This window comes from Globicephala melas, chromosome 1 (genome assembly GCF_963455315.2).
Source record: "Globicephala melas chromosome 1, mGloMel1.2, whole genome shotgun sequence".
In the NCBI taxonomy this organism is placed as follows: Eukaryota; Metazoa; Chordata; class Mammalia; order Artiodactyla; family Delphinidae; genus Globicephala; species Globicephala melas.
Genome location: NC_083314.1, coordinates 87052560 through 87076253, shown reverse-complemented (window position 1 = coordinate 87076253; position 23694 = coordinate 87052560). Strand labels below are relative to the sequence as shown.

The window sequence follows — 23694 nt, the reverse complement described above, 5'->3', positions numbered from 1 at the left end:
GTGACTTGGTCAGATTTGCAATTTGAAGAGCTCATTTGGTTTGCAGTACGGAGAACACAATATATTAAGAGAACAGTTCAGAATAGACAGACAATCACAGGAGCCAGAGAAGAGAACTTAGGCTGGGAGATGATGGTAGTAATGAGATACTACTTTGAGAGATATTTAAGATTTAAATACTTTGGATTGATGTAGGGTACTGATAATACCATTTGTTGAAAAGACTCTCTTTTTCTTTATATATGTATGTGTGTATGTATGTATTTATGTTTTTGGCTGCACCAAGCGGCTTACGGGATCTAAGTTCCTCGACCAGGGATTGAACCTGAGCTCTCGGCAGTGAAAGTGCGGAGTCCTAACCACTGGACCACCAGGGAATTCCCAAGACTCTCCTTTTTCTATTGAGTTACTCTTGCACATTTATAAAAAAAAAAATCAATTGACCATATTTGTGTGGGTCTACTTCTGGACTATTTCTGTTTCATTGATTTTTGTGGTCTATCCATTCACCAGTGTTTTGCTTACTGTAGCTTTATAGTGAGTCTTAGATTTGGGTAGTGTGATTCCTCCAGCTTTATTATTCTTTTGTGTATAATTTTTTTAATGTATTTATTTTTTGAATCTAATTGTATTTTATTTTTTCTTCCAGTTTTCTTGAGATATAATTGTCATACAGCACTGTATAAGTTTAACGTCTACAGCATAATGATTTGATTTACATACATTACAATAAGTCTACATCCATCATCTCATATAGATACAAAATTAAAGAAATAGAAAAAAAATTTTCCTTGTGATGAGAACTCTTAAGATTTACTGTCTTAACAACTTTCATAAATAACATACAGCAGTGTGAATTATATCACATTGTACGTTACATCCCTAGTACTGTTTATCTTACAACTGGAAGTTTGTGCCTTTTGGCAGCCTTCATCCAACTCCTTGTCCTCCCTTATTTTCCCCACCCCCATAACCATAAATCTCATCTCTGTTTTATGACTTTGTTTGTTTGTTTTGAAGTATAATTGACCTAAAACAGTATATTAGTTCCTGTTGCACACCAGTGATTTGATATTTCTGTATATTTTGAAACGTTCACTGTGATAAGTCTAGTTACAGTATGTCACCATACAAATATATTACATGGGTATTGACTATATTCCCCACACTGTACATTTCATACCTGTGACTCATTTATTTTGCAACTGGAAGTTTGTACCTCTTAGTCTCCTTTGCCCATTTCTTTCCTACCCTCACCTCTCTCCCCTCTGGCAACCACCTGTTTTTTCACTGTATCTATAACTCTGTTTCTGTTTTGTTGTGTCTGTTCATTTGTTTTGTTTTTTAGATTTCACATATAAGTGAAATCATACAGTATTTGCCTTTCTCTGTACAACTTATTTCAACATAATACCCTCTGGGTCCACCTATGTTGTTGCAGATGAAAAGATTTCATTTTTTTTTATGGCTGTTATCTATCTATCTATCTTTCTCACATATTCTTTATCTGTTCATCAATTGATGGGCATTTATGTTGCTTCCATATCTTAGCTATTGTAAATAATGCTAATCCCACCAACAATGCATGAGGGTTCCCTTTGTTCCACATCCTCACCAACACTTGTTATCTCTTATCTTTTGATAATAGCCATTCTGACAGATGGGAGGTAGTATCTCATTGTGGTTTTGATTTGCCTTTCCCTGATTAGTGGTGATGAGCATCTTTTCATGTGCCGGTTGGACATCTTTATGTCTTTGGAAAAATCTCTCTTCAGATCCTTTACCTTGTCCTGTTTTATAATGAGCTTGTTTGGGTTTTTTTTGATGTTGAGTTGTATGAGTTCTTTGTTTCTTTGTATATTGTGGATATTAACCCCTTTTGGATGTATCATTTGCAAATATTTTCTCCCATTCAGTAGGTGGCCTTTTCATTTTTTTGATAGTTTCCTTTTCTATGAAAAAGTTTTTTAGTTTGATATAGTCCAATTTGTTTATTTTGCTTTTGTTTCCCTTGCCTGAGGAAACATATCCAAAAAAGATATTGCTAACACTGATGTCAAATAGTGTACTGCCTATGTTTTCTCCTAGGAATTTTATGGTTTCAGGTCTTGCATTTAAGTCTTCAATCCATTTTGAATTTATTTTTATGCATGGCGTGAGAGAATAGTCCAGTTTGATTCTTTTGCATGTAGCTGTCCAGTGTTCCCAATACCATTTATTAAAGAGGCTGTCTTTTCCCCATTGTATTTCTTGCTCTTTTGTTGTAGGTTAATTGATTATATAAGCATGGGCTTAGTTCTGCGCCCTCTGTTCTGTTCCATTGATCTATGTGTCTGTTTTGGTGCCAGTACCATACTGTTTTGATGACTGTAGCTTTGTGGTAGAGTTTGAAATCAGGTATCATAATACCTCCTGCTTTGTTCTTTCTCAAGATCATTTTGGCAATCTGAGGTCTTTTGTGTTTCCATACAAATTTTAGAATTATTGTAGTATGGTGAAAAATGCCATTGTTATTTTGATAGGGAATGCATTGAATTTGTAGATTGCCTTGGGTATTGTAGTTGTTTTAATGACATTAATTCTTTGAGTCCATGAATATGGTATACCTTTTCATCTTTTTTTTGTTTGTTTTCAATTTCTTTCATCAGTGTCTTATAGTTTTCCAGGTAGAGATTTTTACTTCCTTACTTAGAGTTATTCATAGGTATTTTATTCTCCTTGATGTGATTGTAAATGGGATTGCTTTCTTAATTTCTCTTTCTGTTAGTTTGTTGTTAGTATATAGAACTGCAGCAGATTTCTGTGTATTAATTTTGTGTCCTGTAACTTTACCAAATTCATGGATGAGTTCTAGTAGTTTTTTGGTGGCGTCTTTAGGATTTTCTGTTTACAGTATCATGTCATATGCAAACAGTGACAATTTTACTTCTTCCTTTCTAATTTGGATTCCTTTTATTTCTTTTTCTTGTATGATAGATGTGGCTAGAATTTCCAATTCTTTGTTAGGTAGAAGTGGCAAGTGTTGGCATCATTGTCTTGTTCCTGATTTTAAAGGAAGTACTTTTGACTGTTGAGTATGATGTTAGCTGTGGGCTTGTCATATATGACCTTTATTATGTTGAGATATATTCCCTCTATACTCACTTTCTGGAGAGTTTTTAGCATAAATGGACATTGAATTTTGTCAAAAACTTTTTCCACATCTATTGAGATGATCATATAATTTTTATTCTTCATCTGGTTAATGTGGTGTATCACATTAATTTGCAGATATTGAGCCATCCTTGCATCCCTGGGATAAACCCCACTTGATCATGGTGTATGATCCTTTTAATGTATTGTTGAATTTGGTTTCCTAATATTTTGTTGAGGATTTTTGTATCTATGTTCATCAATGATATTGGGCTGTAATCTTTTGTTTTTGTGATATCTTTGACTGGTTTTGCTAATAGGATAATACTGGCCTGGCAGGATTAGTTTGGAAGAGTTCCTACCTCTGCAGTTTTTTGGAATAGTTTGAGAAGGATAGGTGTTAATTCTCCTTTAAATGTTTGGTAGAATTCACCTATGAAGCCATCTGGTCCTGGACTTTTGTTTGTTGGAAATTTTTTAAATTACTGATTCAATTTCATTACTGGTAATTGGTCTGTTTATTCTTTCTATGTCTTCCTGGTTCAGTCTTGGAAAATTGTACAATTCTAGGAATTTGTCCTTTTCTTCTAGGCTGTCCATTTTATTGGTGTAAAATTGTTCATAGTAATCTCTCATGATCCTTTGTATTTCTGTGGTGTTGGTTCTATTTATCCTTTTTTATTTCTGGTTTTATTGATTTGGGCCCTGTTTTTCTCTTGATGAGTCTCTTACTAAGGTTTATCAATTTTGTCTATTTTTTCAAATAACCAGCTCTTAGTTTTGTTGATCTTTTCTATTGTTTTCTTAGTCTCTCTTTTTAAAAATTTAGTTCTGATTTTTATGATTTTCTTCCTTCCACTGACTTTGGGTTTTGTGTGTTCTTTTTCTACTTCCTTTGGGTGTAAGATTAAGCTATTTATTTGAGATTTTTCTTGTTTCCTGAGAGGTAGACTTGTATCACTATAAACCTCCCTCTTAGAACTGCTTTTGCTGCATTGCTTAGATTTTGGATTGTTGTGTTTTCATTTTCATTTGTCACCATGTATTTTCTGATTTATTCTTTGATTCCTTCAGTGATCCATTCGTTGTTTAGTAGCATATTGTTTAGCCTTCACATGTTTGGGAGTTTTTTTCCCTTGTAGTTTTTTTCTTTGTAGTTGATTTCTAGTCTCATAGTGTTGTGGTCAGAAAAGATGCTTGACATGAATTGAATTTTCTTAAATTTACTGATTTTTTTTGTGGCCTAGCATGTGGCCTATCCTGGAAAAGGTTCCATGTATACTTGAAAAGAATGTCTATTCTGCTGCTTTTGGATGGAATGTTCTGTATAGATATATTGAGTCCTTTTGGTGTAATGTGTCATTTAAGGCCAGTGCTTTATTGGTTTTCTGTCTGGATAATCTGTCTATTGGTGTAAGTGGGATGTTAAAGTTCCCTGCTATTATTGTGTTGCTGTCAAATTACTCCCTTTATGTCTGTTAATGTTTGCACTATGTATTTAGGTACTTCTATATGTTGGGTGCATATATATTTATAATTATTATATCGTCCTTTTGATTAATCCCTTAATCATTATGTAATGGACTTCTTTGTCTCTTGTAACAGTCTTTGTTTTACTTTGTCTGATATAAGTATTGTTACCCTGGCTTTCTTTTGATTTACATTTGCATGGAATACCTTTTTCCATGCCCTCACTTTTAGTCTATGTCTTTAGATCTGAAGTGAGTCTCTTGTAAGCAGCATATATATGCATCTTGTTTTTTTGTCCATTCAGTCACTCTGTGTCTTTTGTTGGGAGAATTTAGTCCATTAGTCCTTTTTTTTTTTTTTTGTGGTACACGGGCCTCTCACTGTTGTGACCTCTCCCGTTGCGGAGCACAGGCTCCGGACGCGCAGGCTCAGCGGCCATGGCTCACGGGCCCAGCCGCTCCGCGGCACGTGGGATCCTCCTGGACCAGGGCACGAACCTGTGTCCCCTGCATCGGAAGGCAGACTCTCAACCACTGCACCACCAGGGAAGCCCCAGTCCATTTCTTTTAAAGTAATTATTGATAGGTATGTTCTTATTGCCGTTTTAAAATTGGTTTTGTTGTATTTTTCAAAGTTAGACAGGTTTATTGTTTTGTAAGACCTGTCAGAGCTTTCTTTCTTCCTCTTTTTTTTCTTGAACTATAGTTGATTTACAATATTGTGTTATTTTCAGGTGTATAGCATAGTGATTCGGTTTTTTGCAGATTATATTCCATTATAGGTTATCAAAAGGTATTGGGTGTAATTCTGTGTTCTATACAGTATATTCTTGTTGCATATCTATTTTATTTATAAGTAGTTTGTATTTGTTAACCGCATATCCCTAATTTGCTCCTCCCCACTTCCCTCTCCCCTTTGGTAACTACAAGTTTGTTTTCTACATCTGTGATTCTGTTTCTGTTTTGCATATACATTCATTTGTATTATTTTTTAGATTCCACATGTGATATAATGTATTTGTATTTGTATTTCTCTCTCTGACTTACTTTACTAAGCATAATATTCTCTAGGTCCATCCATGTTGCTGCAAATGGCAGTATTTCATTCTTTCTTATGGCTGAGCAATATTCCATTTTGTGTGTGTGTGTGTGTGTGTGTGTATACATCTTAATCCAGTCATCTGTTGATGACTATCTGTTGGGTAGCTTCCATGTTTCTGTGTCTTGGCTGTTGTAAATAGTGCTTCTGTGAACAGTGGGGTGCGTATATCTTTTTGAGTTAGTGTTTTAGGTTTTTTGGATATGTGCCCAGGAGTGGAATTGCTTCATCATATGGTAATTCTGTTCTAAGTTTTTTAAAGGAATCTCTATACTGTTTTCCATAGTGGCTGAACCAATTTACATTCCCACCAACAGTGTACCAGGGTTCCCTTTTCTCCACATCCTCTCCAATGTTTGTTATATGTAGACTTTTGATGATAGCCATTCTCAGAGGTGTGAGGTGATATTTAATTGTGGTTTTGATTTGCATTTCTCTAATAATTAGTGACGTTGAGCATCTTTTTATGTGCCTGTTTGCCATTTGTGTATCTTCTTTGGAAAAATATCTCTACAAGTCTTCTGTCCATTTTCTGATTGGATTGGTTGTTTTTGATATTGAGTTGTATGAGCTGTTTTTGTATTTTAAATATTAAAACTCCTTGTCTGGGCTTCCCTGGTGGTGCAGTGGTTGAGAATCCACCTGCTGATGCAGGGGACATGGGTTTGTGCCCCGGTCCGGGAGGATCCCACATGCCGCAGAGTGGCTGGATCCATGATCCATGGCTGCTGAGCCTGCGCGTCCGGAGCCTGTGCTCTGCAACAGGAGAGGCCACAGCAGTGAGAGGCCCGCGTACCACAAACAAACAAACAAAAAAAACCTCCTTGTCAGTCATATCATTTGCGAATATTTTCTCCTATTTTGTAGGTTGTCTTTTTGTTTTGTCGATGGTTTCCTTTACTGTGCAAAAGCTTTTAAGTTTAATAGGGTCCCATTATTTATTTTTGCTTTTATTTCTTTTGCCTTAGGAGACTGATCCAAGAAGATATTGCTATGATTTATGTTAAAGAGTGTTCTGCCTATGTTTTCCTCTAGGAGTTTTATGGTTTCCAGTCTTACATTTAGGTTTTTAATCCATTTTGTGTTATTTTTATATATGGTGTTAGAGAATGTTTTGATTTCATTCTTTTACATGTAGCTGTCCAGTTTTCCCAGCACCAAAGAGACTGTCTTTTCTCCATTGTACATTCTTGCCCCCTTTGTCGTAGATTAATTGACAATAGGTGTGCGGATTTATTTCTGGGTTCTATTTTGTTCTATTCATCTTTGTGTCTGGTTTTGTACCAGTACCATACTGCCTTGATTACTGCAGCTTTGTAGTATAGTCTGAAGTCTCTGAGGATTATACCTCCAGCTTTGTTGTTTTATTTTTCAGGATTGCTTTGGCAACTCATGGTCTTTTGTGGTTCTATATGTATTTTAGGATTATTTGTCCTAGTTCTGTGAAAAATGTCATGGATATTTTGATAGGGATTGCATTAAATTTGTAGATTGCTTTGGGTGGTATGGCCATATTAATAATATTAATTATTCCAATCCAAGAGCACAGGATATCTTTCCATTTCTTTGAATCATCTCCTATTTCCTTCATCAGTGTTTTATAGTTTGCAGAGTTTTCACCTCGTTGTTTAAGGTTATTCTTAGGTATTTTATTTTTCTGATGAAATTTTAAATGGGATTTTTTTTTTTGCTCTCTCTTTTTGATATTTTATTATTAGTGTATAGAAATGCAACAGATTTCTGTGTATTAATTTTGTGTCCTGCAACTTCACCAAATTCATTGATGAGCTCAAGTAGTTTTTTGGTAGCATCTTTAGTACAGCTTAATCTTGTATTCTACAATCTTGTTGAATTCATCTCTTAGTTCTAATAGTTTTTGGGTGGAGGCTTTAGGGTACTTTGTATAGAGTATCATGTAATCTGCAAACAGTAACAGTTGTACCCCTTTCCTTCCAATTTTGATACTTGTTTTTCCTTCTTGTCTGATTGCTGTGAGTAGGACTTTCAATACTATGTTCAATAGATGTGGTGAGAGTGAGCATTCTTGTCTAGTTCCTGAATTTGGTGGGAAGTCTTTCAGCTTTTCACTGTTGAATATTACTTTGGCTGTGGGTTTTTCATAAATGGTCTTTATTATATTGAGATATGTTTACTCTGTACCAACTTTGATGAGAGCTTTTATTGCGAATGGATGATGAATTTTGTTAAACATTTTTTTCTGCATCTGTTGGAATGTTCATGGGGTTTTTTGTCTTTCCTTCCGTTAATGTGGTGTATCACATTGATTGACTTGCATATGTTGAACCAGCCTTGTGGCCCTGGAATAAATCCAACTTGATCATAGTGCATGATCTTTTTATGTATTGTTGAATTTGGTTTGCTAATATTTTGTTGAGGATTTTTACATATATATTCATAAAATATATTTTCTCTTTTTGTAGTGTCTTTGTCTGATTTTGGTATCAGGGTAACAGTGGCCCTGTGGAACGAATTTGGGAGTGTTTCCTCTTCAATTTGGGGGAATAGTTTGAGAAGGATAGGTCTTAGCTCTTCTCTATATGTTTAGTAGAATTATCCTGTGAATTTATCCTGTTCTGGACTTTTGTTTGCTGGGAGTTTTATTACAGATTCAATTTCGCTTTTAGTGAGCAGTCTGTTTCAATTGTCTGTTTCTTCTTGACTCAGTCCTGGCAGGCTGTATGTTTCTAGGAATGTGTCCATTTCTTCTAGGTTCTTCAGTTTATTGGCATATAATTGCTGATAATATTCTCATGACTTTTTGTATCTCTGTGGTATTGGCTGTTATTTTTCCTCTTTCATTTCTTATGTTGTTTGTTTGGGTCCTCTTTTTTATCTTCTTGGTGAGTCTCGCTGAAGGTTTATCAATTTTGTCAAAAAATCAGGTCTTGTTTTTATTGATATTTTCTTTTTTTTTGGTCTCTTATTTATTTCCTCTCTGATCTTTATTGTTTCCTTCCGTCTGCTGACTTTTGTCTTTGTTTTTCTTCTTCTAATTCTTTTAGGTGATAGGCTAGGTTGTTTTGATTTTCTTTGTTTCTTGAGGAAGGCCTGTATCACTATAAACCTCTCTCTTAGAACTGCTTTTGCTGCATCCTATAGATTTTGGAACGTTGTGTTTTCATTTTCCTCAAGGTATTTTGATTTTCCCTTTGATTTCATTGGTGACCCATTTTTTTTTTAGTAGCATGTTGTTCAGTTGCCACATGGTTGTTCTTTTCCCATTTTTCTTTCTGTAGTTGATTTCTAGTTTCATACAATTATTGGAAAAGATGCTTGATAAAATTTCTGTCCTCCTAAATTTGTTGAGGCTTGTTTTGTGATGTAGTATGTGATCTATCCTGGAGAATGTTCTATGTCAACTTGAAAAGAATGTGTATTCTGCTTTTTTGGGGATGTAGCATCCTGTACATAGCAATTAAGTCCAACTGGTCTATTGTGTCATATAGGACCTCTGTTGCCTTATTGATTTTCTGTCTGGATGATCTGTCCATTGATGTCAGTCGAGTGTTAAAATCTCCTATTATCATTGTATTATTTTCAGTTTCCCCCTTTATGTATGTTAGTATTTAAATGTTTAGTGCTCCTGTATTGGGTGCGTATATGTTAGTGAGTGTAAAATCCTCTTCTTGTATTGATACCTTTATCATTGTATGATGCTCTTCTTTATCTTTTGTTATAGCCTTTGTTTTAAAACATATTTGGTCTGATATGAGTATTGCTACCCCCACTTTCTTGTTTCTGTTTGCATGAAATCTTTTTCCGTCTGCTTACTTTCAGTCTGTGTATTTCACTCTGAAGTGAATCTCTTGTAGTTAGCATATTGAAGGCTCTTGTATTTTTTAGTCCAATCACCCACTATATATTTTGATGGGAGCATTTAGTCTATTAAAATTGAGTGTAATTATTTATATGCATGTACTTATTGTTATTTTTTTCCTTGTTTTCCAGTTGTTTTTGTAGTTCTTCTTTTTTATTTCTTCTTTTTGTTTTTCCCACTGTGGTTTGATGATTTTCTTTTGTAATATTCTTATGTTTCTCTCTCTTTTTTTTGTGTGTGTGTGTATCTATTGTAGGTTTTCGATTTGTGGTTACCATGGGGTTCATCTATGTTGACCATAATCATATCTATTGCTTTAAACTGATAGTTATTTAAGTTCAAGCACATTCTAAAAGATCTACATTTTTTTACTCCCCTCCCCCCAATTTTGTGATTTTGATGTCCTATTTTACATTTTCATGCTTATCCCTTTATTGCTTATTGTAGTTATAGTTGCTTTTACAATTGTTGTTTGTTTTTTAATATGTGTACTAGCTCATTTAAGTGATCTTCAATCCTTGTTATTTATCTGCCTTTCCTGTTGGGATTTTCCCTTTCCTGTAGATTCTTACTTCTTTTTCATTTAGAGAAGTTCCTTCAACATTTCTTTTAGGATAGGTTTAGTATTGCTGAATTCTTCTAGTTTCGCTTGTCTGTGAAATTCTTTCTCTCTTCTATTGTAAATGATAGTCTTGCTGAGTAGAGTATCCTAGTTTGCAGGTTTTTCCTTTTCATGACTTTGAATATATCATGCCAGTCCCTTTTGGTCTGCAATGTTAGTGTAGAAAAATCGGCTGATAGCCTTATGCGGGTTCCTTTATACGTGACTCTCTTTTTCTCTTGCTGCCTTTAGAATTCTCTCTTTAACTTTTGCTGTTTTAATTATGACATATCTTGGTGTGTGTCTGTTTGGGTTTATCTTGTTTGGGACTGTCTGTGCTTCCTGTACCTGAATATCTGTTTCCTTCTTTAGGTTAGGGAAGTTTTCAGCTGTAATTTCATCAAGTACATTTTCGACCTTTTTCTCTCTCTCTTCTCCCTTCTGGGACCCCTATAATGTGGAAGTTGACATGTTTTATATTATCCCATAGACCTTGTATGTTGCTTTCACCATTAATTTTCATTTATCTTTGTCTGCCATTCTGATTGGGTGATTTACATTTTTCTACCTTCCAGATCACTTATGAATTCTTTTGTGTCATTTAGTCTGTGAGTCATTACCTCTAGAGTGCTTTTTATCAGAAATTGAATGTTCTATTTTTGATTAGATCTTCTGTATAATTTCTAGTTCCTTGTTAAAATGTTTAGATCTATTCTCTTTCTTAATTTAGTGTTTTCATTACCAACGTTTTGAACTTGTGTGTTGTACTGATTATCTCTGTTTCATTATTTTTCAGGGGATTTCTCTTGCTCTTTCAATTATGAGTTGTTCCTCTGCCTTTTCATTTTACTTAACTTTTTCTGTCTCTATGAATTTAGGTGAAACAGTTATCTACTGTGGTCTTGAAGGGGTGTTTTTATGTGGGAGCATTCCTGTGTAGACCGCATGTGCCCAGTGTTTTTAGTGTAAGGGCTGGATTTGGTGTGGAGACCAGTCACATCTTTCCCCAGGGTGTGCCGGCCACTATCACCTTGATAGGGTATGTGGCTGGTGTTTGAGGAGCTAAAGCCTGCACAGGGTGTGAGGTGTGACTTCTTCTCTGCTCAGTGGCAATCCCCACCCTTTCAGTTCCTAAGTTGCAGGAGTGGATGCCCTGAGGGTTGGGATAGAGCTGGCTGTGTTCCCTTAAGTGTGTATTTTTTCCTTCTCCTCGTGCTGGATCCTTTGCCCCAAAGGAGGGGAATGCTGTATAGAAAGTGGGGCTCGTGGGCTAACAGAGGTCCAGTCCGCTACCTGCATATGTGTCTGTGGCTCCACTCACTCAGCCCAAGGTCACGTCTTTTCCCCTGTTGTCATTGTCCCAGATCTAGTGCAAGGTTATGGCATGGAGTGGGCAGGGCTGGAGCATTAACTTGATTGACACTGGAGATAGTGACGTTATGGTTGCAGGAATTGAAGTGGCTGTGCTGCCATCAGAAGCCTGGGCTACTTCTGTGGCACTGTTTGAGGAAGCACCAACAATGGCTGCCGCCACCCTACCTGGACCACACCTCAGGCTCTTGGGCCGCCTCTGCATTCCTAGATCGAGTCTTTTCCCAGGACCTGGCTTTCCTAGATCCAGTGCCAAGATGTTGCATGGAGTGAGTGGGGCCAAGGTGTTCACTCAGCTTGGACTGGGGAGTGCTCAAGGTGCTAGCCTCTAGGGCAGACCTCTCCCTGCCCTGCCTGGTGGCAAGCCAGCACCCACTCACTCCTCACAAGTAGAGTCTAGACACCTCCAGCCTTTCTCTCTGTCCCAGCAGTTCTCCAAATAGCCAAAGGGGCTTGTCTCCTCTATGTAATACCTCAGGACTGGGATGCCCAGTCTGTGGCTCAACCCACTTACTCCCCACAGTGAGTGTCCCCCCATGCAATTTCCCTTTTCTTCTTAGTCCCCTCCCAGGGGCACAGGTCCCAACTTGATGCTTTTCTTCCTGTCCTACCTGATTACATGGGAATCATTCTTGCATCCCTGGTTGTATAGGAGTTCCTCTGTCAGTTTCCAGTTTTCCATGAGAATTGTTCCATGTATAGATGTATTTTTAACGTATTTGTGGGGAAAGGTAAGTTCCATATCCTCCTACTCCACCATCTTGGTCCCCTCCTTGAGTTGTTTTTGTAGTTCTTTTTTGCTCTCTTCCTTTATGATTTGATGGCTATCTTTAGTGTTATGTTTGGGTTCGTTTCTATTTTGTGTGTATGTATCTATAATAGATTTTTGACTTGTGGTTACTATGAGGTTTATATACAGCAGTCTATCTATCTATCTATCTATCTGATTAAGTTTTTAATGTCTTAAGTTCAAATGCATTTTAACAACCCTGCATTTTTACTCCCTTCTCTCCATGATTACTATTTTTGACATCATACTTTTCATCTTTTTGTTTTGTATATCCCTTAACTACTTATGGCAGATAAAGTTGATTTTATTACTTTTGTCTTTTAACCTTTCTACTAGCTTTGTACATGAGCTGGTTTGGTGGTGCTGAACTCTTTTAGCTTTTCTTTTCTGTAAAACTTTTGATCTCTTTATCAAATCTGAGTGAAAGCCTTGCCAGGTAGAGTATTCTTGGTTGTTAAGTTTTTCCCTTTCACCAGTTTAAATATATCATGCCACTCCCTTCTGGGCTGTGGAGTTTCTGCAGAAAAGTCAGCTGATAGCCTTTTGGGAGTTCTCATGTGCATAACTTCTTTTCCATTGCTGCTGTTAATATTCTCTCTTTATCTTTAATTTTTGCTATTTAAGTTACAGTGTGTCTTGGTGTGGCCCTGTTTGGGACTCTTTGTTCTTTCTGAACCTTGATGTCTGTTTCCTTTCCCAGGTTAGGGAAGTTTTCTGCTATTATGTCTTCAAATATGTCCTCTGGCCTTTTCTCTCTCTGTTCTTCTGGGCCCTCTATAATGCAGATGTTAATACTCTTGATGTTGTCATGGAAGTCTCTTAAACTGTCCTCATTTCTTCTTATTCTTTTTTCTGTTCATCTTCAGTAATTTCCACTACTCTGTCTTCCAGCTCACTGATCCATTCCTCTGTATTGTCTAATCTACTGTTGATTTCTTCTAGTGTATTTTTAAAATTTCAGTTATTGTATTCTTCATCTCTGTTTGGGTCTTCTTTATATTTTCTAACTTTTTGTTAAAAACTTCTAACTTCCCCCCTGTTCATCCAATTTTCTCCCATGTTCTTTGAGCATTTTTCAATCATTACCCTGAACTCTTTTGGGTAGATTCTTATCTCCACTTCACTTTGTTGGTCCTACATTTAGAACATATTCCTCTGTTGCCTCATTTTGCCTAATTTGCTGTTTTTATTTCTATGTATTTAGAAGGTTGGTTATATTTCCTGACCTTTGAGATGTGGCCCTTTATAGGAGACATCCTGTGTGTCCCAGCCACATATTTTCCTCTGGTCATCAGAACTATATGCTTTAGGGTTGCCCCCTATGTGGGCCATGTTTTTCCTTCTGTTGTGGTGGGCTGCCTACTTTGGGTGGTCTTACAGGTGTGGGTGGCCCCGGTCCAGTTGGTTGCCAGGCCCTGCCTTGTGTGGAGGCTGCTGCCCACTGATGGGTGGGGCTGGGTCACAAGGTGGCTGGCTGTGGAGCCTCAGGAGATCCTAGGGCTAGTGCTGACCTATGGGTGGGCAGAGCTGGGTTCTGGGATGAGTAGTTGTATTGCTGGGGTCTTGCATCTAGTATCGGCCTGCTGGTGGGCATGGCTGATTCCTGACACTACTGGCTCTGGGGTCCGGGGTATCCCAGAGCTGTTGTCAGCCTGAAGGTTGGTGGGGCTGGATAATTGGATGGCTGGCTGAGGGGGTCCAAGGCATCTCAGAACTGGTATTGGCCTGCAGGTGGGCAGGTTCAGGGCCCGGGGGTCCTGAGACTGGTGCCAGCCTCCTGGTACGTGGACTGTTTTTTGACAAGGCAGGCTGTGTGGCTGCAGTGGTCCTGTGCCTGTTGTTCACCCACTGGTGGGAAGGGTGGGAGCCCAAGGGATCCTGGGGTTTGTGCTCACCAACTGGTGGGTGAGGCTGGGTCCTCGTGTTTGTGCTGGCTCACTGGTGGGTAGAGCTGGTTCCTGAGATCTCTGATTGTAGGGCCCTGGTGGTTCCAGGGCTGGTGCTGGTGCACTGATGTGTGGGGCCGAGTCCTTTGCCTTCTCGTGGATAGGACCATGTCTTGGGTTGGCTGTGGGCTTTGGGGCTCTTAAGGAAGTTGGCCTGTTGGTGGGTGGGGCTGTATCTGGCTAGTTGCTTGGCTTGAGGTTCCCAGTATTAGAGTCTTCAGGCTGTTGAGGCAGACTGGGTCTTGGCACTAATAAGCTAGAGGGGGAGAATTCCAGAATGTTGCTTGCCAGCACAAGTGTCCTCGTAGTAGAACGAGCTCCAAAAATTGGCTGCTGCCAGTGTCTGTGTTCCCAGGGTGGGCTCCACTTGCCTCATGCCTCTCTAGGAGGCTCTCTGGTGTCAGCAGGTGGGTCTGACGTGGGCTCCTTTCAAATTACTGTTTCTTTCCCTGGGTCCCAGAGCATGTGAGATTTTGTGTGCACTCTTTAAAAGTGGAATCTCGATTTCCCATAGCCGTTTGGCTCTCCTGAAAGTAAATCCCACTGGCCTTCAAAGGCAGATGTTTTGGGGACTCATCTTCTGGTGCAGAGACCCTAGCCTGGGAGCCCAGTGTGGGACTTGGACTCCATGCTCTTTGGGGAGAATCTCTGCAATTTCAATTATTCTTCTGTTTGTGGGTTGCCCACCCTGGGGGTATGGGTCTTGACTATACCACATATCTGCCCCTCCTACCCATCTCATTGTGGTTCCTTTTTTATTTCTTTAGTTGTAGAAGAACTTTTCTCTAGTCTTCTGGTCTTTCTCATCAACAGTTTCTGTGTAAATAGTTTAATTCTGGTATGCTGATAGGGGGAGGTGAGCACAAGGTCTTCCTACTGTGCCATCTTGGCCACACCCCCAACCTTTTCCACAAAATATTTATTTATTTATTAAAGATGAATTATTTTGTGTATTTTTTTATTCTTCCATACTTCCAATGTGATATTGAATAGGAGTGATGATTGTGTACATCTTTGATGTCCTGATCTTAAGGGAAAAACATTTAGTGTTTAACTATTAACTATAATGTTAATTATAGGTTTTTTGTTGACTTTCCCATGTATTCCTAGTTTGTTGAGAATTTTTACTATGAATCTGTGTTGAATTTTGTCAAATTATTTTTACGTGTCATTTGATATGATCATGTGGTTTTTCTTCTTTAGACTATTAATATGGTGTTTTACATTGATTAATTTCCAAACATTGAACCAGCCTTGTATTCCTGGGAAAAATCTCACTTGGTGTGGTGTATAGGCATACTTCGTTTTATTGCACTTCACTGCAGATAATTGCATTTTCTGTAAATTGAAGGTTTGTGGCAATGCTGCCTCAAGCAAGTATATTGGCACTATTTTTCCAACAGCATTTGCTCACTCTGTGTCTTGGTGTCACTTTTTGGTAATTCTCATGGTATTTCAAACTTTTTCATTATTATTATATTTGTTACAGTGATCTGTGATCAGTGATCTTTGTTACTAGTGCAGAAAGATTACAAATAATGTAATGATGGTTAGCATTTTTTTAGCAATGAAGTATTTTTTTTCCCTCTCCCACCCACCTACCCCTGGCAACCACCAGTCTATTCTCTATAACCATGACTCCGTTTTTGTTTCTTAGGTAGGTTCATTGGTGTCATATTTTAGATTCCATATATAAGTGATATCACATGGTATTTGTCTTTCTCTTTCTGACTTACTTCACTTTGTATGGTAATCTCTAGGTTCATCCATGTTGCTGCAAATGGCATTATTTTGTTTGGTTTTATGCCTGAGTAGTATTCCATTGTATATATATACCACATCTTCTTTATCCATCTATCTGTCGATGGACATTTAGGTTGTTTCCATGTCTTGGCTATTGTGAATAATGCTGCTATGAACATAGGGGTACATATATCTTTTTGAATTATAGTTTTGTCTGGATAGATGCCCAGGAGTGGGCTTGCTGGATCCTATGGTAATTCTATTTTTAGTTTTCTGAGAAAACCTCCATACTGTTTTCCACAGTGGCTGCACCAACTTATATTCCCACCAACAGTGTAGGAGGGCTCCCTTTTCTCCACACTGTCTCCAGCATTTGTTATCTGTAGACTTTTTAATGATGCCATTCTGACTGGCGTGAGGTGGTACCTCATTATAGCTTTGTTTTGCATTTCTCTAATAATTAGCGATGTTGATCATCTTTTCATGTGTCTATTGGCCATCTGTATATCTTCTTTGGAGAAATGTCTCTTTAGGTCTTCTGCCCATTTTTCGATTGGGTTGTTTGTTTCTTTATTGTTGTTGTATGAGCTGTTTGTATATTTTGGAAATTAAGCCCTTGTTGGTCACATCGTTTGCAATTATTTTTTCCAATTCTGTAGGTTGTCTTTTTGTTTTGTTTATGGTTTCCTTTGCTGTGCAAAAGCTTGTAAGTTTGATTAGGTCCCACTTATTTATTTTTGTTTTCATTTCTATTGCCTTGGGAGACTGACCTAAGAAAAAATTGGTATGATTTATGTCAGAGAATGTTTTGCCTGTGATCTGTTATAGGAGTTTTGTGGTGTCATGTCTTATGTTTAAGTCTTTAAGCCATTTTGAGTTTATTTTTGAGTGTGGTGAGAGGGTGTATTCTTTTTTATTTTTTTAACATCTTTATTGGAGTATAATTGCTTTACAATGGTGTGTTAGTTTCTGCTTTATAACAAAGTGAATCAGTTATACATATACCTATGTTCCCATATCTCTTCCCTCTTACGTCTCCCTCCCTCCCACCCTCCCTATCCCACCCCTCTAGGTGGTCACAAAGCACCGAGCTATCTCCCTGTGCTATGCGGCTGCTTCCCACTAGCTATCTATTTTACGTTTGGTAGTGTATATATGTCCATGCCACTCTCTCACTTTGTCACAGCTTACCCTTCCCCCTCCCCATATCCTCAAGTCCATTCTCTAGTAGGTCTGTGTCTTTATTTCTGTCTTACCCCTACGTTCTTCATGATATATTTTTTTCATAAATTCCATATATATGTGTTAGCATACTAACTTCACTGATTTACATGCAGCTGTCCAACATTCCCAACACCACTTGCTGAAGAGACTTTTCCCATTGTATATTTTTGCCTCCTTAGTCAAAGGTTAATTGACCGTAGGTGTCTGGGTTTATTTAGCAATGAAGTATTTTAAAAAAACTTTATTTATTTATTTCTTTTTGGCTGCATTGCGTCTTCATTGCTGTGCACGGGCTTTCTCTAGTTGCAGCGAGTGGGGCTACTCTTTGTTGTGGTGCATGGGCTTCTCATTGAGGTGACTTCTCTTGTGGCAGAGCATGGGCTCTAGGTGTGTGGGTTTCTGTAGTTGTGGCAAGTGGGCTCAGTAGTTGTGGCTCATGAGCTCTAGAGCACAGGCTCAGTAGTTGTGGCATACGGGCTTAGTTGCTCCGTGGCATGTGGGATGTTCCCGGACCAGGGCTTGAACCCATGTCGCCTGCTTTGGCAGGTGGATTCTTAACCACTGCTCCCATCAGGGAAGTTCCGAAGTATTTTTAAATTAAAGTATGTACATTGTTGTTTTTAGACATAATGCTATTGAACACTTAATAAACTAAGAATAGTGTAAACATAACTTTTATGTGCACAGAAAGTTCCTGTGCCTTGCTTTATTGTGATATTTGCTTTATTGCAGTATTCTGTAATGAACCCACAATATCTCTGAGATATGCCTGTATTATTCTTTTTCTGTATTGTTGAATTTTTTTGTTAATATTTTGTTGAGGATTTTTGTTTTCGTGTTCATGAGAGTTATTGGCCTATAGTTTTCTTGGACTGTCTTTCACTGGTTTTGGAACCAGGCTAATGCTGGCCTCATAAAATGAGTTGAGAATCATTTCTTTCATTTCCATTTTCTGGAAGAGATTATATAGAATTAGTATTATTTCTTTTTTAAATGTTTGGTAGAATTCTCCAGAGAAATCATGTGGACCTAGAGATTGCTTTTTGGCAAGATTTTTAACTATGAATTTTATTTATTTTTTCTATAGAATTATTCAAGTTACTTGCTTTATCTTGGGTGATTTTGGTAGTTTGTGGTTTTTAAGGAATTAACCCATTTCATTAACTTTGTCGACTGTCTGTGCATGGAGTTGTTTGTAGCACTCCCTGCAATTATTTTTTTAATGTCTTTGGAGTCTGTAGTGTTACTCTTATTTTCATTGCTGATATTGGTGATTTATGTCTTCTCTCTTTTTTCTTTGTCAGTCATTTTATTTTTAACATCTTTATTGGCGTATGATTGCTTTACAATGGTGTGTTAGTTTCTGCTTTATAACAAAGTGAATCAGTTATACATATACATATGTTCCCATATCTCTTCCCTCTTGCATCTCTTTCCCTCTCACCCTTCCTATCCCACCCCTCTAGGTGGTCACAAACCACCGAGCTGATCTCCCTGTGCCATGCAGCTGCTTCCCACTAGCTATCTATTTTATGTTTGGTAGTGTATATATGTCCATGCCACTCTCTCACTTTGTCACAGCTTACCCTTCCCCCTCCCCATATCCTTAAGTCCATTCTTTAGTAGGTCTGTGTCGTTATTCCCATCTTACCCCAGGTTCTTTATGACCTATTTTTTTTTCTTACATTCCATATATATGTGTTAGCATACGGTATTTGTTTTTCTCTTTCTGACTTACTTCACTCTATGACAGACTCTAGGTCCATCCACCTTACTACAAATAACTCAATTTCATTTCTTTTTATGGCTGAGTAATATTCCATTGTATATATGTGCCACATCTTCTTTATCCATTCATCCAATGATGGACACTTAGGTTGCTTCTATCTCCTGGTTATTGTAAATGGAGCTGCAATGAACATTTTGGTACGTGACTCTTTTTGAATTATGGTTTTCTCAGGGTATATGCCCAGTAGTGGGATTGCTGGGTCGTATGGTAATTCTATTTTTAGTTTTTTAAGGAACCTCCATACCGTTCTCCATAGTGGCTGTATCAACTTGCATTCCCACCAACAGTGCAAGAGTGTTCCCTTTTCTCCACACGCTCTCCAGCATTTATTATTTCTAGATTTTTTGATGATGGCCATTCTGACCAGTGTGAGATGATATCTCATTGTAGTTTTGATTTGCATTTCTCTAATGATTAATGATGTTGAGCATTCTTTCATGTGTTTGTTGGCAATCTATATAACTTCTTTGGAGAAATGTCTGTTTAGGTCTTCTGCCCATTTTTGGATTGGGTTTATTGGTTTTTTGTTATTTAGCTGCATGAGCTGCTTGTAAATTTTGGAGATTAATCCTTTGTCAGTTGCTTCATTTGCAAATATTTTTTTCCATTCTGAGGGTTGTCTTGTGGTCTTGTTTTCTTTGTCAGTCTTGATAGAGTTTTATTACTTTATCAATCTTTTCAAATAACCAGCTTTCTATTTCATTGATTTTCTCTGTTGGTTTTTGATTTTCAATCTCACTGATTTCTTCTCTTTATTCCTTCCTTCTGTTTGCTTTGTGTGTATTTGCTCTTTTTCTATGTTTTTAAGGTGGAAACTTAGATTGCTCTTTTGAGACTTTTCTAATGTAAACATTTAATATTATAAATTTCCTCTAATCACCTCTTTAGCTTTAGCCCACAAATTTTGATACGTTGTATTTTCATTTTCATTTATTTTCTGATTTCTCTTGAGATTTATTCTTTGACCCTGGGGTTATTTATAAGTCTGTTATTTATTTTCTGTGTATTTGGAGATTTTGCTGTTACATTTCTGTTATTCATTTCTAGCTTAATTCCATTATGGTCAAATAATATACTTTATTACTTAAATTTGTTATGGTTTGTTTTAGAAATCATGATCTCGTATATCTGAGTGAATGCTCCATGTGCACTTGAAAAGAATATTTCCTCTGCTATTGTTAGGTGGAACGTTCTATAAATGTCAGTTAGGTACAGTTGGTTGATGGTATTGTGAAAACTCTTGGTTTTGATTGATTTTTGTCCAGTTCTATTGTGTACTGAAAGATGGGTATTAAAATCCCTTACTTTGATTTTGTAATTGTCTGTTTCTCTCTAATTCTGTCAATGTTTGCCTTGTGTATTTTGAATTTCAGTTAAAGGTTTTACATTTATATATAACTATTATCTCTTCCAGCTGAATTGACTCTTTGGTCATGATTGAATGCCTGTCTTTATCTCTGATAATACTGTCTCATTTTGAAGTCTGTTTTAACTGATATTATTATGGCCATTAGTTTTCTTATGTTTATTGTTTACATGGCATATCTTTGAGTCTTTATATTTGTAGATATTTGTACATATCTATATAGGTATAGATATATACCTGATTATAATTGGGTCTTCCTATGTACTATTTCTATAGTTATCTTTTTTAAATCACAAATATGATCATGTTATATTGCTATATCAAAACTTTCAATAGCTCTACATTGCTTATAGGTAAAATTCAAAATCTATAACTGCAATTAGTGGATTTTATAGTTTTTAATCTCAGACCTCTTATTGGCAAGGCTTTAATAAAATTATTATAATCTCATGCTTAAGTGAACAAAATAAAAATTGAATTCATAATCTTATGCTCTGTTGGATAACAGGAAGAAGTATTAGAAATTAAGCACTCATAACTAAAGAGTTAATGGTTAGATTATAGTTTGTTTTACTCAGTAGCTAGAGCTATGCTAACCAGTATGGTAGCCACTGGCCAAATGTGTTATATTTAAATTAATTAAAATAAATCAAATTAACAAGTCAGTTTCTAAGCTCCAGTGGCCCACATTTGAAGGACTAATAGCTACCATATTGGACAGGATGGAAAATGTTCCTATTGTTGCAGAAAGTTTTGTTGTATAGGACTTGTCTAGAGCAGGGGTTGACAAAATTTTTATGTGAAAGGCCAATAGTAAGTTTTTAGGCTTTGCGGGCCATATGGTCTCTGCTGCAGCTATTCAACTTTGCTGTTACAGGGCAAGACAGGCATAGATAATATATAAACAACTAGGTTGGCTATATTATGGTAAAGAATTATTAAAAACAGGCAGTGGCTGGGTTTGATCTGTGAGCTGTAGTTTGCTGACCCATGGTTGTCTAGAACATTGAATTAAATTCTTGACACCTCATTTAGAATGGTATGTTGACAAAGTGAGCCCATCCTGAAGGAATGAGGCAATATAAAACCATTCCATAGGAATATATAATAAAAATAATTAGAAATTTTAGGATAGCTAAGAGAAAAGTTCAGGAGTGATGATAGCTCTTCAAATATTTCTCAGCTATCATATGAAAAGAGGAATTAGACTTTGTGATTAAGGAACACAGAACAATGACCATTGCATGAAAGTTACAGGAAGAGCATTTTAGTAAAATGTAAGTACAAACTGGGTTGATAGAATAGTGAGTTAAGTAATAAGTGCTAATAAATTAAAGTGATTTATGCATAAGGTGAGGTTTGAATTCAGTGACCTGTATGACTTATTTTTTTTAAATAAAAAATTCCAGGGCTCTGCCCATTAAATCCTCTGTTATCATATTTAGTTTGGGAATTTACTTAATGACTTGTTTTCTCTTTTTTAAAAATTTGAGCCAAAGAGAAATTCATAATTCTCTTCACAACTCTGTTTGAGCAGCTTGATTATCTTGAATGTGTGTGTGCTTTGATTGTCATGATTTGTTAATGTCCTTAAATAGGCAGAAAACCAAAAGCTTTTAGATGAGAAGAAACAATTTGAGAAGATTGCTGAAGAATTAAAAGGAGCAGAACAAGAACTAACAGGGCTTCTCAAAACCAGAGAGGTTTGTTTAAAAAGGATACATTTTTTTTTCAAGTGTTTTGTTAGTAGGATACAGATTTACATTGTAGATTATGGTGTGGCTGTTAGATTTGTGCAAGATTGCTTCACAAAATTCCTCTGGAAGATGTGTTCCTGCTACATTTAGTATGCTAACAATTGATTTAAAGCACATTTAGAGAACCTGCATATTATAATGAGGAAGAGAAAGGTCAACATTTTAGATACCAATAGTATACATAATGCCATGGCTTATAACAATTACATTTCTTGATGTCTTGAGTATTTCTTAATTGATACATTTAAATTTTAGCCTTTATTAAGTTCTTAGCTTACAGTAGTTTTTATAGTGCTCATGTTATAATTTTAGAATGTCTTTTATTTTTAAAAAGTATGTTTTCAGTCTATTACAGTATTACATTGTAATTGTCTTTCTAATATAGTAAGAACAGCTTAGTTTTTCAAGTACTGCCTGATTTCATTAATGCATTTCTTCTTAAAAATGTGACATTTTAATTGAAATTAATTACTTGGTAGTATAAAATTGACAATAGTATTTTATAATATGTAAATATAATTTTACTGGTTGAGCTTCAGAATATCAAGATGGAATTTACTTATAGTATTGCATTTGTCATTGCTCATTGTTTTAAAATTATAATGACTATGGCATTAAATCAATTTAAATTTTAAAAATTTGACATATTTTTGCCAAAGATATAACTTGCTTACATGGAGTGACCATACTTTTTAAGTGAGAAAACTGTAAAAACATTTGCTGTGATAATACATGTTTATTTTCCAGAAAAAAGTACATGATTTGGAAATACAGTTAACTGCCATTGCAACAAGTGAACAGCATTATTCAAAACAGGTTAAAGAGCTGAAAACTGAGCTTGAAAATGAGAAGTATGTTTTCTATCTATAAAGTAGCTTATGTATTCAATTCCTAAGCTTTCTGTAATACTGTAAAGTATTAACTACTTTCCGAAGTAGGTAATACTAAATTAGTAAATTATGTGTAATACTTTTTTGAATAGGCTTAAAGTTGTGCTTTATTTCTGATTAAAGATCAAAATAATGTGTCAATTTCATTGTTAAAGGAGGTACGTATTATTGACATAAGAAGAGTATATATCACAAACTTGAGAACTGCATTAGAAGCGCGATATGTTCTTTTCTTGGAGATTATTTAGCTCCTCATAAAAATAATCATTTGTAGTTGTAACTAGTTATTTTGCTTGTTTTACTAAATTACTACATAGGTTTGTATTGATGAACTGACAAAATATAAATTCATTTCTCACATTGTCCAAACATAATATTTAGTTGTTTCACCTACTTAGTAAATTTAATTTCTAGAGAAAGTGGGAGGAAATGATTGTTGTGTTGTTACTCAGGGAGAACTAAACTGAAGCAGGCAATCTAGTGGTGAGCATGATTTTTGCTTTCTGGTTGCTTCTCAACTCTAGATAAAAATGAGAAATAAGTAATTTACTCAGCATCTTGTCACTTCTCTTTCAACTCCCATTCTCAGCTTTCTGGTACCTTTTCAACAGTACTTTTGTAGGGGCTCTGGGTAATATTCATCTATTAACCAAAATTCCTTTTAATGAATGAACTGATT

At 36.4% G+C, this 23694-nt stretch overlaps 1 protein-coding gene across 2 annotated transcripts in view; it reads left to right on the top strand.

Moving 5' to 3' along the window:
* SYCP1 (synaptonemal complex protein 1) overlaps positions 1–23694 on the top strand; it is a 158200-nt gene that overhangs the window by 59374 nt on the left and 75132 nt on the right. For both annotated transcript variants that reach the window (XM_060287085.1, XM_060287078.1), the window contains exons 16-17: positions 21967–22071; positions 22873–22976. In XM_060287085.1, the coding sequence (XP_060143068.1) occupies positions 21967–22071; positions 22873–22976 (209 nt within the window). The remainder of the gene's footprint in view (positions 1–21966; positions 22072–22872; positions 22977–23694) is intronic.